The sequence below is a fragment of the Symphalangus syndactylus genome, chromosome X (assembly GCF_028878055.3).
Source record: "Symphalangus syndactylus isolate Jambi chromosome X, NHGRI_mSymSyn1-v2.1_pri, whole genome shotgun sequence".
Lineage (NCBI taxonomy): Eukaryota > Metazoa > Chordata > Mammalia > Primates > Hylobatidae > Symphalangus > Symphalangus syndactylus.
The window spans coordinates 67,537,249-67,551,465 of NC_072447.2; the positions used below are offsets into that span (position 1 = coordinate 67,537,249).

General features: G+C 48.8%; 2 protein-coding genes across 4 annotated transcripts in view; one reads left to right on the top strand and one right to left on the bottom strand.

The window, feature by feature from the left end:
• The first annotated feature begins 1,076 nt into the window (after nucleotides 1-1,076).
• Nucleotides 1,077-6,039, top strand: TSR2 (TSR2 ribosome maturation factor). Of its 3 annotated transcripts, none has more exons than XM_055269127.2 (5): nucleotides 1,077-1,230; nucleotides 1,418-1,508; nucleotides 4,133-4,224; nucleotides 4,752-4,919; nucleotides 5,151-6,039. In XM_055269127.2, exons 1-5 carry the CDS (start codon nucleotides 1,150-1,152, stop codon nucleotides 5,283-5,285), a joined length of 567 nt encoding a protein of 188 aa, XP_055125102.1. In that variant the 5' UTR covers nucleotides 1,077-1,149; the 3' UTR covers nucleotides 5,286-6,039. The 3 variants fall into 3 exon arrangements, with proteins under 3 accessions (XP_055125102.1, XP_055125100.1, XP_055125103.1); XM_055269125.2 differs by having other exon boundaries at nucleotides 1,078-1,230; nucleotides 4,743-4,919; XM_055269128.2 differs by lacking the exon at nucleotides 1,418-1,508 and having other exon boundaries at nucleotides 1,132-1,230; nucleotides 4,743-4,919.
• Nucleotides 6,040-6,198: 159 nt separating this feature from the next.
• The window catches only part of FGD1 (FYVE, RhoGEF and PH domain containing 1), a 51,092-nt gene continuing 43,073 nt past the window's right edge, over nucleotides 6,199-14,217 (bottom strand). Inside the window, exons 13-18 of the mRNA XM_055269124.2 lie at nucleotides 10,998-11,028; nucleotides 10,391-10,492; nucleotides 9,877-10,002; nucleotides 9,538-9,699; nucleotides 8,028-8,171; nucleotides 6,199-7,160 (exon numbers count right to left, since the gene is read on the bottom strand). Coding sequence (XP_055125099.1) covers nucleotides 6,855-7,160; nucleotides 8,028-8,171; nucleotides 9,538-9,699; nucleotides 9,877-10,002; nucleotides 10,391-10,492; nucleotides 10,998-11,028 — 871 coding nt within the window. The 3' untranslated portion in view covers nucleotides 6,199-6,854. The remainder of the gene's footprint in view (nucleotides 7,161-8,027; nucleotides 8,172-9,537; nucleotides 9,700-9,876; nucleotides 10,003-10,390; nucleotides 10,493-10,997; nucleotides 11,029-14,217) is intronic.

The window sequence follows — 14,217 nt, forward strand, 5'->3', positions numbered from 1 at the left end:
ACGACCTCCAGAGGATACCAAAATTCATGGATGCTCAAGTCCCTGATATAAAATGGCATAGTATTTGCATATAACCTACGAATATCCTACTGTGTACTTTAAATCATTTCCAGATGTGACTCACGCCTATAATCCCAGCAATTTGGGAGGCTGAGGCAAGTGGATTAAGCCCAGGAGTTCGAGACCAGCCTGGGCAACATGGCGAAACCTCGTCTCTACTAAAAACACAAAAATTAGCTGGGAGTGGTGGTGTGCACCTGTAATCTCAGGTACTCGGGAGGCTGAGGCATGAGAATTGCTTGAAACCAGGAGATGGAGGTTGCAGTCAGCCGAGATGGCACCACTGCACTCCAGCCTGGGCCACAGAGTGACACTCGGTCTCAAAAAAATAAATAAATAAATAAATAATTTCCAGGTTACTTATAATGCCTAATAAAGTGTAAATGCTATGTATATAGCTGTTATACTGTATTGTTTAGGGGAATAATGTCAAGAAAAAAAGTATGCACATGTTAAGTGCAGATGCAATTTTTTCCTGAATATTTTCCATCTGAGGTTGGTTGAATTCACGGATGTGGACCGCCCCCGATAGGGAGAGCTGATTGTATTTTACGTTGTTGGTTGCAGTATTCTATACAGATGTTAGGATGCTTTTTTAATGCAGATTTTTAAGGCTATACTCACTGAGTCCTCTGCCCCAGGGCCTGGAATCTGTATCTGTAATAAGTTCCCCACATATTTCCTCCGCAGTACCCACGGATCCGGAAACCATGGCCCCACACGTCCTTCAGGTCTGGTGTCCTTTGATTTAAGTGAGTTTTTAACTCTGGTGCTGTCATCGATCGCTCTGACAGATTTTTCTTTTTTTTTTTTTTTTTTTTTTGTATTTTTAGTAGAGACGGGGTTTCACCGTGGTCTTGATCTCCTGACCTCGTGATCCGTCCGCCTCGGCCTCCCAAAGTGCTGGGATTACAAGCGTGAGCCACCGCGCCCGGCCTCTGACAGATTTTTCTTTTGCTCTAGTCTTGCTGCCAGCTCTGCGGAAAAAGAGAATCCTGTGTTCTCAGGCTCGGCTTGCGTCTCGTTCTGCCTGGGCCGAGCTACAGAGGGATTGGGCCGCCGGGACGTCACGTGGACCGGGGCCGGATAATGGCGGGCGCTGCAGAAGATGCGCGAGCTCTTTTCCGGGCTGGGGTTTGCGCGGCCCTGGAGGCCTGGCCGGCCTTGCAGGTCAGTGGGGCCAGGGCCAGGGCAAGGTCAAGGTTAGGGTCCGGGGCAGAACAGGAGTTGGTTGGGCTAGGTGCCTGAGGCTTGGCTAGGCGGCGTAAGAGGAGTTGGCTGGGCGGCGTAAGCGGCCTCTAGGCTACTCCAGGTCTGCTCCCAAGCTGACTTGGTGGGCTTGGACCTGTGTTTACAGATCGCTGTGGAGAATGGCTTCGGGGGTGTGCACAGCCAGGAGAAGGCCAAGTGGCTGGGGGGTGCAGTGGAGGATTACTTCATGCGCAATGGTGAGTGAATGTGAGGCGCTGCGACCCGCCTGTGTGGGGGTGTGGAGAGGAGGAGCCCCATCCCGCAGAGCCTGCATTTCCTCTCGAGCAGTTGTGGATTGGTACCTAAAGGCGAGGTGGAATGAATTCAGCTTTTAGAATCAGAATCCTGGATTCCAGTGCTTTACGGGCTGTACCACTGACTCGTGGGATTACTCTGGACAAGGCAATTTACCTCCCTGAGACTCAGTTTCCTAGTTCCTAAAATGCGTATAAAAGTATCCACCACAGCGCTGTACAGTAGAAATACTATGCTAGTCCCATGTAATTTAAGTTTTTTTAGTAGCCACTTTAATAAAGCGAGAAGATGAAATCAATGTTATTAAACTAGGTGTGTACGAAATATTTCAACATGTAGTCAGTATAAAACATTGAGATATTTTACATTTTTTAGTATTAAGTTTTCAAGATCTGGTATTTTACAGTTTTAGCACATTTCGATTTGGCCTAGCCATATTTCAAGTGCTCAGTAACCACCTGTGGCTGTTTGGACAGCAAAGATCTACACCGTAGGCTCGTCTTGAGGGATATACAAGAATAAGAGGCCCAGTAGAGGGCCTGTTGCATAGTATGGTTTTTTAAAAAAATCTTCATTCGATTTCTAGCTTTGGAGATGACATTAGGCAGAGTCATCTCTCTCAAGAAAGTATACTATCCAGTGAGGATCCACACACGTAAATAGTTACAACACTGATAGATTTTCTGATAAAGAGGAGCTCAGGGTGCATGGGGTAACAGGCTGGGGAGATAGCTTCTCAGTGGAGGTGGTGAATTGGGCTCGGTCTTAATGAGAAGGAGTTAACTAGGTGGGGGAAGTAGAGAGAGAGTAACACTCAAGTTCTGTGGCATGAGGGTATAATGTGTTATATTTGGAAAGTAGCAGGGAGCTCAGTATTGGAGTATGGGTGTGTGTGCATGGGGGGTGGAGGAGTGGTAGAGGATGAAGCTGGGGTGTGGGAAGCCCCCCTGAAAAGCATAAGACATGGAAGCCCTTATGTGCCTTTGATTTTATCATTTAGGCCAGTGTTTGCCAAAATTCATGCTAACTAGTCCTGTTAGATGTTCAGTGAAGAAGCTTCTCCAGTTACCTTATGTAAGAAAAACTCTTTTCTTCTGTTCCCACTGAAAAGTCTTAACACTCATGAACATATTTAAGGCTTGGGTAAGAATAAGAACCACTAAAAAACCTGTTTGCTTTTGTTTCTCATTAGCTTTCTATGGATAGTGTCCCTTAAGACCCAGCAGAACAGATGTTTCTCAAAGGCAAACTGTGAAACACTGCAGTAGCTGGTAAAAATTCGTGGGCAGGTTCTAAGGTGAGAAATAGGATGGGATTTGCTGGCTAGAAAGTTCAGGAAATAATCAGTATGAAGCATAACCTGGAGAGGGAAAGACTGATGAGAACGCTGTTTTTGTCTAGAAACTGATGAGGCCTGAAGTAGGACAGTGGCAACAGGCATGGCAAAGAAGGGATGGAATAGGGCCTTGGAGATTGGTTGGCTGGAGACAGGGAGGGAAAAAGAGGCAAGTTCCTGGTTTGAGTTGATTGGTGGATTAGGTGTCTTTTCTCCGAGTAGAGGAACCCTGGAGGATGCGATGCTGGTTTGAAGAGTAAGGTGATGAGTCTGGCTTTGGATATGGAAGATCTGCAGCATCTGTGAAACGTCCAGGCACAGAGTAGTCTCAGTTGGAGATAAATTTGGGGGATATTAAGTTTGAGTGGTAGGGAAAGCCAAGAGTGTGGATGAGCTCTCCCAGGGAAAGTACATAGAGGGGAGAGGGCTAGGAGCTTTGTGGAAGACTTTCTTGAGTTACTCTCTAATTCAGAAAAAGTAGAGCATAAGCCCATAGGTAACTGAAGCCCAGAGAGGAAGGTGGCTCGGTCAGAGTCACACAGTAGGATGTCAGTGTCAAGGCTATGATGATTTAATCATTGGAATTACTATGTCTCTTTCTTCTTAACTATCCCATTGGTCTGTGGCTTCTTTTATCAGTGGAACCACAGTTGTGAAGGTTCTCTACACTTCAAAAACTTCAGCTTTTGCATGATAGAAATTAACATGGATTATGGATGTTCACTGTGCTAGGCATTGTGTTGGATGGTTCCTCATAACAGACCTTTGAGGAGGCCACCATTAGCCCCACTTTACAGATGAGAAAACTGAGGCTCAGAAAGAACTACCTTGCTCAAGGTCTCATAGAGGGGAGGCTAGTTAGAATAGGCTAGATGAAAGAGGGTGAGTGTAGGGCTGGGAGTTGTGGGAAGAGGCCTTGGTAGGATGGAAGAGATTGGAAATAAGGTATTAATATTTAGTGGTTCTTTAAAAAATTATGTTAAAACCCAGAATGCAGAACACTTTAGCAGATAAAAGGCAGGATGGAAGAGATTGGAAATGAGGTATTAATATTTAGTGGTTCTTAAAAAATTATGTTAAAACCTGGAATGCAGAACACTTTAGCAGATAAAAGACTCACTGTGCCTTTACCCACCCAGTTGCAGATCCAAGTAGATATTGAAGAGCAGTGGGCAGGGGTGATGAAGTTGGCTGGTCTTTGACCCAAGGGCCCTGTCCGTTTCTACTTAGCTGACTTGGAGCTAGATGAGGTGGAAGACTTCCTTGGAGAGCTGTTGACCAACGAGTTTGATACAGTTGTGGAAGACGGGAGTCTGCCCCAGGTGAGCTTATCATGGGCACAACTGCAGTCTCCCTACCTGTAGTCTTTCTTCTCCCCAGCTGTCTGTTTTGGGCCAAGACTCTTGACTGTGACTCTCTGTTGCCTAGAGGAAAAAGTGTAGCCTTTCCAAACCCTGCCTTCTTTTCTTTCTATACATCATTCCCATCCAGGCCTGTTCCTCACCCCCATCCCAAGGGCAGGTCAGGCCAGTCCAGGTCCATTTTCACCCCTGCTCTGGTTACCATTGCTCCCCAATAAGATTACCTTCCCTTTTATATCTTACTTCTTTCAAAGCCCAGTTCTAGAGCCTTCCCTGCTAGTTAGGCTCTCTTTTGATGCTTTAGGCCCTCATTTGAGCCCTTCATATGTGGTTGCTTCATTGGTTAATTCCTTGGGGAGGAAAGAGCTCTTTTCTCTTCTGGAAAAATCCAACCTACTCCCCACTGTTGCTTCAAACACGGGCTGTTTGTATAGTAGATTCTCTGGAAAATCCAAACTGGTTGAATATTTTCTTGGTAGGTGAGCCAGCAACTGCAGACCATGTTCCACCACTTCCAGAGGGGTGATGGGGCTGCTCTGAGGGAGATGGCCTCCCGCATCACTCAAAGGAAATGCAAGGTCACAGCCACTGCACTTAAGACAGCTAGAGAGACTGATGAGGATGAAGATGATGTGGACAGTGTGGAAGAGATGGAGGTGAAGTGGGTGCCCCCTGGGTTGGGGGATACAGATGTTTTCAATTTTCTGGGAGAGCAGCTAGATTCACAGGGAAGTGATAAGGGGATAGTGGTGGTTGGTGGTAGTAGTATTATCCAGAGAGGGCAGGGAACTTTCCTAAAGTTACACAGCCAATCCTGGAAAAGCGGGAGCAGAGCCTGGGTCTCCAATGGTCAGTGTATTCAGCCCTTTTTTAAATCTCCCCTCCAGGTCACAGCTACGAATGATGGGGCTGCTACAGATGGGGTCTGCCCCCAGCCTGAACCCTCTGATCCAGACGCTCAGACTATTAAGGAAGAGGATATAGTGGAAGATGGCTGGACCATTGTCCGGAGAAAAAAATGAGTGGGGATGATTGGAAATGGCTTTGGGCCCTTATTTGCTGTTGTGAGAGTTGTCTGTAGGGGTTTTTTTTTTTTTGAGGATTGCAGACCTGTGGACTGGTTACCCCATCTCCACCCTCTCCCCTCTTCCTCCGTCTGGCTCCCTCCAGGGCAAGGAAAACCTAGGGTCCTTGGTCTTGGGGGTGGGGGGACCTTGTCCAGCACATTCCCTTGGGCCTTTAGTTAACATCCGAGTGACGAAGCCGGGTTCCCCGGTATAGTGTCTTTTGGGTGCGGTCATTGTGAGGAAGGGGATGAGTGAGTGTGGGTGTGGCTGGAGGAGGAGCTAGATGCCGGTGGACAGTGGGCAGGTGGATTTGGGGAGGAGAGGATCAGCAGCAGCAGCAGTACTCAGTGATAGGGGGCTGGCTGGGTCAGGAATGGTGAGATGAACATGCAGGTGGAAGAGAGAATAGTTGAAAATGTGAACGAAAGTAGCTTTGGAGGCTCTCCCTTACCCCACCCCACACACACACACGCAACAGCTCTGTACCCCTGCCCAGAACTTGGAACCTCCCAGGAATGCTGCCTTCCTTCAGCCCAGCCTCCAGTCCTGGGTTCCCTCAGGAATTCGAAGAGCTTGGCTAGGTGGTGAGCTTGGAAGAGCTGGGCTTTGTTTTCTGTCTCCTCTAACCTCTTTCCTTACTCCTTATCCCATCCCATTTGAGTTCAGGGGTGAGGCTTAAGATCTTAATAAATAATACCTTACTGCTTAATCTGTGACTTGACCTGTGAGTGGTAGTAGTCTTAGAATCAGCCTTCTGGGAACTCAGCTTCAGAGTTTACAAGGGTGCGGTTTCTGGGCCCACCCTAGCAGCCTGGTACTTTGGACAACCAAACAGATGAACGAATGGAGCACAGCAGTGCTATGAAAGTTACTGTAAGCCTGAAATAAACTGTATTTTTCTTAAAAAAACAAAACAAAAAACAAAAACCACAAAAAACTGAGTATCCATTGTCCTCCCCCCGTTTCCCTGTCCTGCCCGGTGGCCCTGCCATGGGTCTGGACGATAAAATACTGGGTAGCCTTGGGGCCGGGTAGAAGCTGTAAGCCATGGGAGAGGCAGGAGAGGTCTAGTTGCCACCCCACGTGGAGTTGTACATGTGAAGACACTGGCTGAGGAGGCAGGGGTGGGTCGGGGCCCCAGGGTCAGTGGCAGAGCTGGCACTTGAATCCAGGTCTCCTACCTCTGGTGCTTTGTGGGGAACTGGGTGGAGGCAGGATCTGTGGGTAGGGTATTGAGGGATAAGGGAGAAAAACGACCTAATTCAGGCCGGACTAGCAACGGCTCCCATCCTCCCTGGGGACAGGGATTAATAAAAATTGATATCACTGTAGGAATATATTTTTTAAAAGCCCACGTTTTGTGAAAAGATGAATTAAAAAACCCAAGACCCAGCATTCGGGATTGAAAGTGCCCGTGATGGGAGTTCAAGTATTGACTGAGCTGGGAGGGAAGGGGCTAGAGCCCCCAATCAGACATGGGCAGCTAGAGTGTGGGGTGGGGGCTCCCAGTTTGCCCCAAACCCTCTAGGTCTTGTCTCGGGTCTGGGGGGATTCGGGGGGTTCAGCAGTGGCTCCTAAAGCAGCCACCGGTGCCTCCTCCATCTCCCTGTCCTCAGACAGTGTGGGCCCCGGGCAGAACGTGTCCCCTCGGCCCGCCCGGCCAAGCACAGCCATCCAGCGTCGCTGTAGTTCCTCTGTCTCAGGGCTGAAGTACCAGCTGAGGTGGCTCTGGGTGATCTTGAAGACATGCCTTCTGTCAGGCCGCTCCCCTGCCTCGGGCGGTCCCACCTCGAAGCCAATGAGGGGCAGGCTGCGCTGGGCTTTCACATCCTGGCGGGAGGAGGGACAGAGCTGGGGCCACCTTGGGGCTAGACCTTTCCCCCTGCCCCAGCTTCTAACTGGTTTTGCATATGCTCTGTCTTCTGTCCCCTACTCAGGAACCTTCCCTGGCTCCAGTGTTATCAACAGGAACATGGCAGAACTGGGGCTAAAATGCAGGCTGGTTTAAATACCTGTCTCCCCCCGCCCCCGCCTCTTCTCACAAAACTGCTGGGCTAGTCTCTTTAGCATACCAAATAATGCTTTCAGGCCTTTGTCTATGCTATTGCCCCTATCTGCATACTTTTTTTTTTTTTTTTTTTTTTTTTGAGACAGAGTCTTGCCCTGTTGCCCAGGCTGGAGTGCAGTCGCATGAACTTGGCTCACTGCAACCTCTGCCTCCCAGGTTCAAGCAATTCTCCTGCCTCAGCTTCCTGAGTAGCTGGGACTACAGGCACATGTCACCACGCCAGGCTAATTTTTGTATTTTTAGTAGAGACGGGGTTTCACCATGTTGGCCAGGCTGGTCTTGAACTCCTGATCTCAGGTGAGCCACCTGCCTCGGCCTCTCAGAGTGCTGGGATTACAGGCGTGAGCCACTGCACTCGGTCCCATCTGCATACTCTTACCCACTCCAAATTGGACCTAGCAGTTCCCCATCTCTACTCCTTCCAGGAAGCCAGGCCCACAACTCATCCTGGTTTTCCCTACATACCACAACCACTCCCTGTCTCTAGCCGGTCTTTGTCTCTCAAGGGTTGGGGTTCTGATTTCCTCTTAGAGATAGGCTCACCTTATCTTCCAAGGCCAAGGAGAGGTCAAGGACTGGACCTGGCTTTGCCAGGTGGCTGAAAGGACCCGAAGGAGTAGGATGCATACCTGAGGGGCTCCGTAGATATACAGCACCAAGGGTTCATTTTCAGGGACCACGAACCATGCCTTGTGCCATCCTTTGCCACCCTTCTCCATGTAGTGCAGGAAGCTGCAGATGACGCTGTTCTCTGCAGCCACCGAGGCCTGTTTCTGTGGCCAGAGACACCGGGCATAAATGTTGACAGAAGGCCTAGCCTGGCTCCTCCTGGCTTTAATACCTCCTCAGTGTAGGGACTGCTATTCCTATCTCAGATGAAGACGCTCAAGCTCAGGTGGCAGGAGTGATTTGTCCAGTGCCACCCAGTGAATCAGCTAGAGCTGAGATTCAAAGCTAGGTTCGTCTGCCTCATTTGGGCAACGGCTGCTGCCTCTACGGGCCAGTGGAAGGAGTGTGTGGATCTCAGGCATTCTTTCTTCAGTCAGAGCATTCATTCCTCAAGCCATTCACACATTTAGGCCTCATGTTTTTTTCTGTCTTTCATCACACTTCCATTTCCTACACTCAGTGAGAGGTAATCTAGCATTGTGGTTTTAAGGGGGTATGTGGGTGGTTAATGAAGTCTGGCTTAGAATCCCAGCTCTAGATGAAAATGTATTGACTTGGAGAGCAAAGAGGGCTGACGTGAGAATTAAATGAATTAATATATGCAAAGTGCTTAGAATAGTTCCTGGCACAGAGTAAGTACTCTTTTAAGTGTTAAATAAATACCTAGATTTGTTTTTAAAAAAACCTTTAAAATGTGTGTTTGTGCATATATGCCTAGAAAGATAGGATAAGCCCTAACAGTGGTAACTTTTGGGTAGAAGGGATACGGTATTTTATTATTTTTTGTTTATATTGTTCTACTTATCCTACTTTGTAATAACAAAAGACAATTTTTTAATTTGTTTTTTTTTTTTTTTTTTTTTGAGACGGAGTTTTGCTCTTGTTGCCCAGGCTGGAGTACAATGGCGTGATCTTAGCTCACTGCAACCTCTGCTTCCCAGGTTCAAGCGATTCGCCTGCCTTAGCCTTCCTGAGTAGCTGGGATTACAGGCGTGCGCCACCATGCCTGGCTAATTTTGTGTTTGTTTTTAGTAGAGACGGGGTTTCTCCACGTTGGTCAGGCTGGTCCCGAACTCCCGACCTCAAGTGATTCGTCCTCCTCAGCCTCCCAAAGTGCTGGGATTACAGGCATGAGCCACTATGCCCAGCCAATTTTTTAATTTTAAAAAAATCCAGTGCTGCCACTGATTTGCTGTGTAATTTGGGCAAATGACCCCTCTGGGCCTCAGTTTCCTCATTTGCAAAATAAAGAGAACAATAGCATGGGCAGATTAGTTACTGTGGGGATTAAATGTCTAAGTACTTAAAGATGACTGTCTTTCATTCACTCTTGCCGTCATTTTACTCACTCCAAGCCTGGGTCCCTTGATCACTACTGTTTCCCAGATACTCGGGCCTCCTCAGTCTCACTGGGTAGAGTTGGAGCCCATTTGCCCACTGTGGGAGAGTTAGTCAGGGGCTGGCTCTTACCTCCAGGATGGACCTCCGGCGCTGGGGTGTATGCTGGCTGCAGGCTGGACTGCTCCCAGGCACCCCGTGCAAGGCCACATAGCAATCAGTGCACACACGGTTGGAGCGGTTGTTGTCATAGACGAGGCGGGCCCGGAACTCAGAGCACTTCCCACAAACCACCTGGGGTGGCAAGTGGGCAAGAGCAGCCTGATTCCAGTGGGTCTTCCCTTCAGCATTACCAACTCCCACAGCAGACTTGTGGCCTCCCCCCCACTTGGAGGGTACCCACTCTGCAGTGGGCCTTTGGGCTGCCATTCTGTCCCCTCCCTAGCTCTGCCCCTGCCTCCCAACACTCACATGCCCGCAGGCCTTGCAGTGGTGCCTGCGTTTGGTGATAGAATTGAAGGGCTCCTGGCAGCGCATGCACATGGTGACTTCCTTTTCCCGGATGGGCGTAGGGGCCCGCTTCCCAAGATCCACGTTCTGTAGGGAGGGCCAGGTCTCAGGTCAGAGACAGCTACTCCCCAACCCAGTCCAGCCAGCCCTTGTTCCTGCTCCAAGGCTTGGATTATCGTGGGGTGGGGATGGGCTGGGGGTAGGGGGAGCAGCCACATTCAGAAGACCTGCCTTTAAGTCCTGGCTCTGCTCCTAGCTGTGCTAGTGAAGACAAGTCACTTCTATTATACTTTCTGGGCCTGTTTCCCCAATGATTTATCTGTGGCCCTACCAATGGAAGACTGCTTCTGAGGTCATGCATTGCCTCTCCGGTCATTACCCTCTGGGAAAGGGAGAGGATCATCTAAAGGTCAGGTGGGCATTTGGAAGTCTGGAAGGGGTCCCAGTGCAGGGGAAAGAGGGCAGGGACTCTTACTGGAGAGTTGGGCGGGGTGTCTTCATCTTCCCTGTTTGTTGAGTTCAACAGTTTGAAGGTCTCCAGCGTCTGTTCATGCTTCAGGAGGGTGGAGTTGATGGCCTGGGGAGGAGGTGTAAGAAATGAGAAGTCAGATCACCCCACAAACCACCCATTTCTACCCTCGCCTCACCTTCCTATACCCTAGCCTGAAGTTACAAAAGCTGGGTTTCAGACCCAGCTCTGTCACTGGTAGGTGGATGACTTTGAACAAATCCCCTCCCAAATCCAGGTCTCAGTGTTACAAGTATAAAATGGGGGAGGGGGAGTGGTGGCTGAAAAACCTCAGGTGGCTTTCCTGGCCACCTTCTGGGCTTAAGATTTTACAGAGCTTGACACCCTCACCTTATACACCCTCAGAGAAACCAGCTTCCTAAAAGAAGAGTTTGTGAGTTTCTGCTCAACCTCTGTACCTCAGTTTGCTTATCTGTAAAATGGGGATAGTAAAGTTTGTTGAAAGACAGTTGTCCGGGACCATTCTGGTTAGATGTGAGTATTGATGGAGAATCAACCCCTAGGAGACTGTTAATACTCTTCTAGCCCCCTACCACAGAGCCTTGGATGTTACCTGGACCCAGTCTTTCTTCTCCTCCTCAGTCCTTGGGGTGGGGAATAAAAAAGAAAGACATTTGGTTAGGCAGGCCCACAAAAAGCAATTGGAGTGGAAGAGCAGGTGTTTTGGAGTCAGAAAGACCTGGGCTTGACCCTCTTCTTCACCTATTACTTATATGATCTTGGGCAAGTCACATCATCTGCCTGGGTTTATTTATTCAACGATTACTAATACTTTCCAGACCCTGTGCTAAGAACTTGAGCTTGAGAGAGGACCCTGCCCTCAAGGAGCTCATGGTCTAGTAGAGGAAATAGACAGGGACAATACAGGGAGATCAGTGTTTTGATGGTGAAAATAAGGCCAAGGAGCCCAGAGGAGGGGACATGCCCCAGTCTGAAGTTTGGGTGAGGACTTTTCAAGGAGGTGCTAGGCCTCAGGTAGAGGGGTAAGGGTGAAATGTGTGGGAGAGAACATAGAACATAAAAGAAACCATGTCAATAATTATCAGCTGGCCAGGTGTGGGCGGCTCACACCTGTAATCCCAGCACTTTGAGAGGTCAAGGCGGGTGGATCACTTGAGGTCAAGAGTTGGAGACCAGCCTGGCCAACATGGTGAAATTCTGTCTCTACTATAAAGTACAAAAATTAGCCAGGTGTGATGGCTCATGCCTGTAGTCCCAGCTACTCAGGGGGCTGAGGCATGAGAATCGCTTGAGCCCAGGAGGTGGCGGTTGTAGTGAGCGGAGATCGTCCCACTGCACTCCAGCCTGGGTGACAGAGTGACACTCTGTCTCAAAAAAGAAAAAAAAAAAAATTGGCTGGGCGTGGTGGCTCACGCTTGTAATCCCAGCACTTTGGGAGGCCGAGGCGGGTGGATCACGAGGTCGGGAGATCGAGACCACGGTGAAACCCCGTCTCTACTAAAAATACAAAAAATTAGCCGGGTGTGGTGGCGGGTGCCTGTAGTCCCAGCTACTCGGAGAGGCTGAGGCAGGAGAATGGCGTGAGCCTGGGAGGCGGAGCTTGCAGTGAGCCGAGATCGCGCCACTGCACTCCAGCCCGGGCGACAGAGCAAGACTCCGTCTCAAAAAAAAAAAAAAAAAATTCTCTGTTGCTGGGATGTCAAGTTTGAGAAAAGAGGGTAGTTTTTTTTTTCATTTGTAAAATGGAGATAATGATTATCACTCTCTGGGTTCTCAGCAGTAACTGAAGTAACGTGTACAGTGCTCAGCACAATGTCTGGCACACTTGATGCTCAATCAGTGTGAGTTCCCCTTCCCTTTGTCTTCCTTCCCTGACTCTTCTGTCTGCCCTGCACTGCACTGCAATCACTTTGTTCTGATTGTATTCTCTTTTTTTTTTTTTTGAGACGGAGTCTTGCCCTGTCACCCAGGCTGGAGTGCAGTGGCGTGATCTCAGCTCACTGCAACCTCCACCTTCCAGATTCAAGCCATTCTCCTACCTCAGCCTCCCAAGTAGCTGGGATTACAGGTGTGTGCCACCACGCCTGGCTAATTTTTGTATTTTCAGTAGAGACAGGGTTTCGCCATGTTGGCCAGGCTGGTCTTGAACTTGTGATCTCAGGTGATCTTCTCGCCTTGGCCTCCCAAAATGTACGGATTACAGGCATGAGCTACCACGCCTGGCCTATTCTGATTGTATTCTTTTAAAAAATCATTTTATTGCCCAGGTGCAGCGGCTCATGCTTGTAATCCCAGCACTTTGGGAGGCCGAGGTGGTTGGATCACCTGAGGTCAGCCTAGCCAACATGGCGAAACCCCATCTCTACTGAAAATACAAAAATTGGCCGGGCGTGGTGGCGGGAGCCTATAATCCCAGCTACTTGTGAGGCTGAGGCAGGAGAATTGCTTGAACCCGGGAGGCGGAGCTTGCAGTGAGCTGAGATGGCGCCACTGCTGCCACTCCAGCCTGGGCAACAAGAGAGAAACTGTGACTCAAAAAAAAAAATTTATTTATCTATATTTTCTAATTTATAATTTCTTAGAAGTGAACAAGTGTTGCTTTTTATTTTTAAGAGCCACAATAGACGGAGTGGTGGCTCATACCTGTCGTCTCAGCACTTTGGGAGGCTGAAGCGGGAGGATTGCTTGAGGCCAGGAGTTTAAGACCAGCCTGGGCAACACAGTGAGACCTCATCTCTACAAAAAATACAAAAATTAGCTGGGCATGGTGGCATATGCTTGTATTCCCAGCTACTTGGGAGGCTGAGGCAGGAGGATCACTTGAACCCAGGAGTTCGAGGCTGCAGGGAGCCATGATAACGCCGCTGCACTCTAGCCTGGATGACAGGGAGTGACCCTATCTCAAAAAAAAAAAAAAAAAGAAGAAGAACTACAGTATAGTAGAGTTTTTTGGCTATTCATGCTGAAGTGTATAGGGGTGAAGTGTCCTGATATTTGTAATTTACTTTAAAATGGTTCGGCAAAAGACATTTAATGTCAGTAGTTGACTCTTAAATAAGTGGTTGTACACCCTAATACACACATTAAAATCACCTAGGGACCAGGCGTGGTGGCTCATGCCTGTAATCCCAGCACTTTGGGAGGCCAAGCCGGGCAGATCACGAGGTCAGGAGTTCAAGACCAGCCTGGCCAATATGGCGAAACTCCGTCTCTACTAAAAATACAAAAATTAGCCGGCGCGGTGGCATGCACCTGTAGTCCCAGCTACTCAGGAGGCTAAGGCAGGAGAATCACTTGAACCCGGGAGGCGGAGGTTGCAGTGAGTCGAGATGGCGCCACTGCACTATGGCCTGGGCGACAGAGTGAGACTCCATCTCAAAAATAAATAAATAAAAATTAAAAAGTAAAATAAAATCACCTGGGGAGCTTTTCGAGCTCTCCATGTTCAGGCTATCCCCCAAGCCAATTAAATCAGAATCTCTGCAGGTGGGTCCCAGGCATCCGTATTTTTCAAAAGCTCCCCAGCTGATTCCAAAGGTTGCCAAAGTTGAGAAGCAGCTGTCTAAGTTGTGGGCATCTGGGTGCTTGTTGTACTTATACTTTTCCAGATATTTGAAAATTTGCATTAAATTTCTTTTTTCTTTTAAGGGCAGTAAAAGTGACTGCAAAGCAAAGCAAACCCTCCACGCCTTCCTGCTGCCACTAGGAGGAAATCCTACACTGCTTGGCTGCCCCTTCTGGGCCCAGTGTGCCACTGCAGCCCCTTTCCTCTCTGCAGATGATGAATCCCTGTCACGTGGCTTGTCACTCCC

Coding starts and splice junctions, on each gene's coding strand:
- TSR2 (XM_055269125.2), top strand. CDS start 1,150: ATGGCGGGCGCTGCAGAAGATGCGCGAGCTCTTTTCCGGGCTGGGGTT. Junction 1,231..1,417: donor AGGCCTGGCCGGCCTTGCAG/GTCAGTGGGGCC, acceptor CTGTGTTTACAG/ATCGCTGTGGAGAATGGCTT. Junction 4,920..5,150: donor ACAGTGTGGAAGAGATGGAG/GTGAAGTGGGTG, acceptor TCTCCCCTCCAG/GTCACAGCTACGAATGATGG.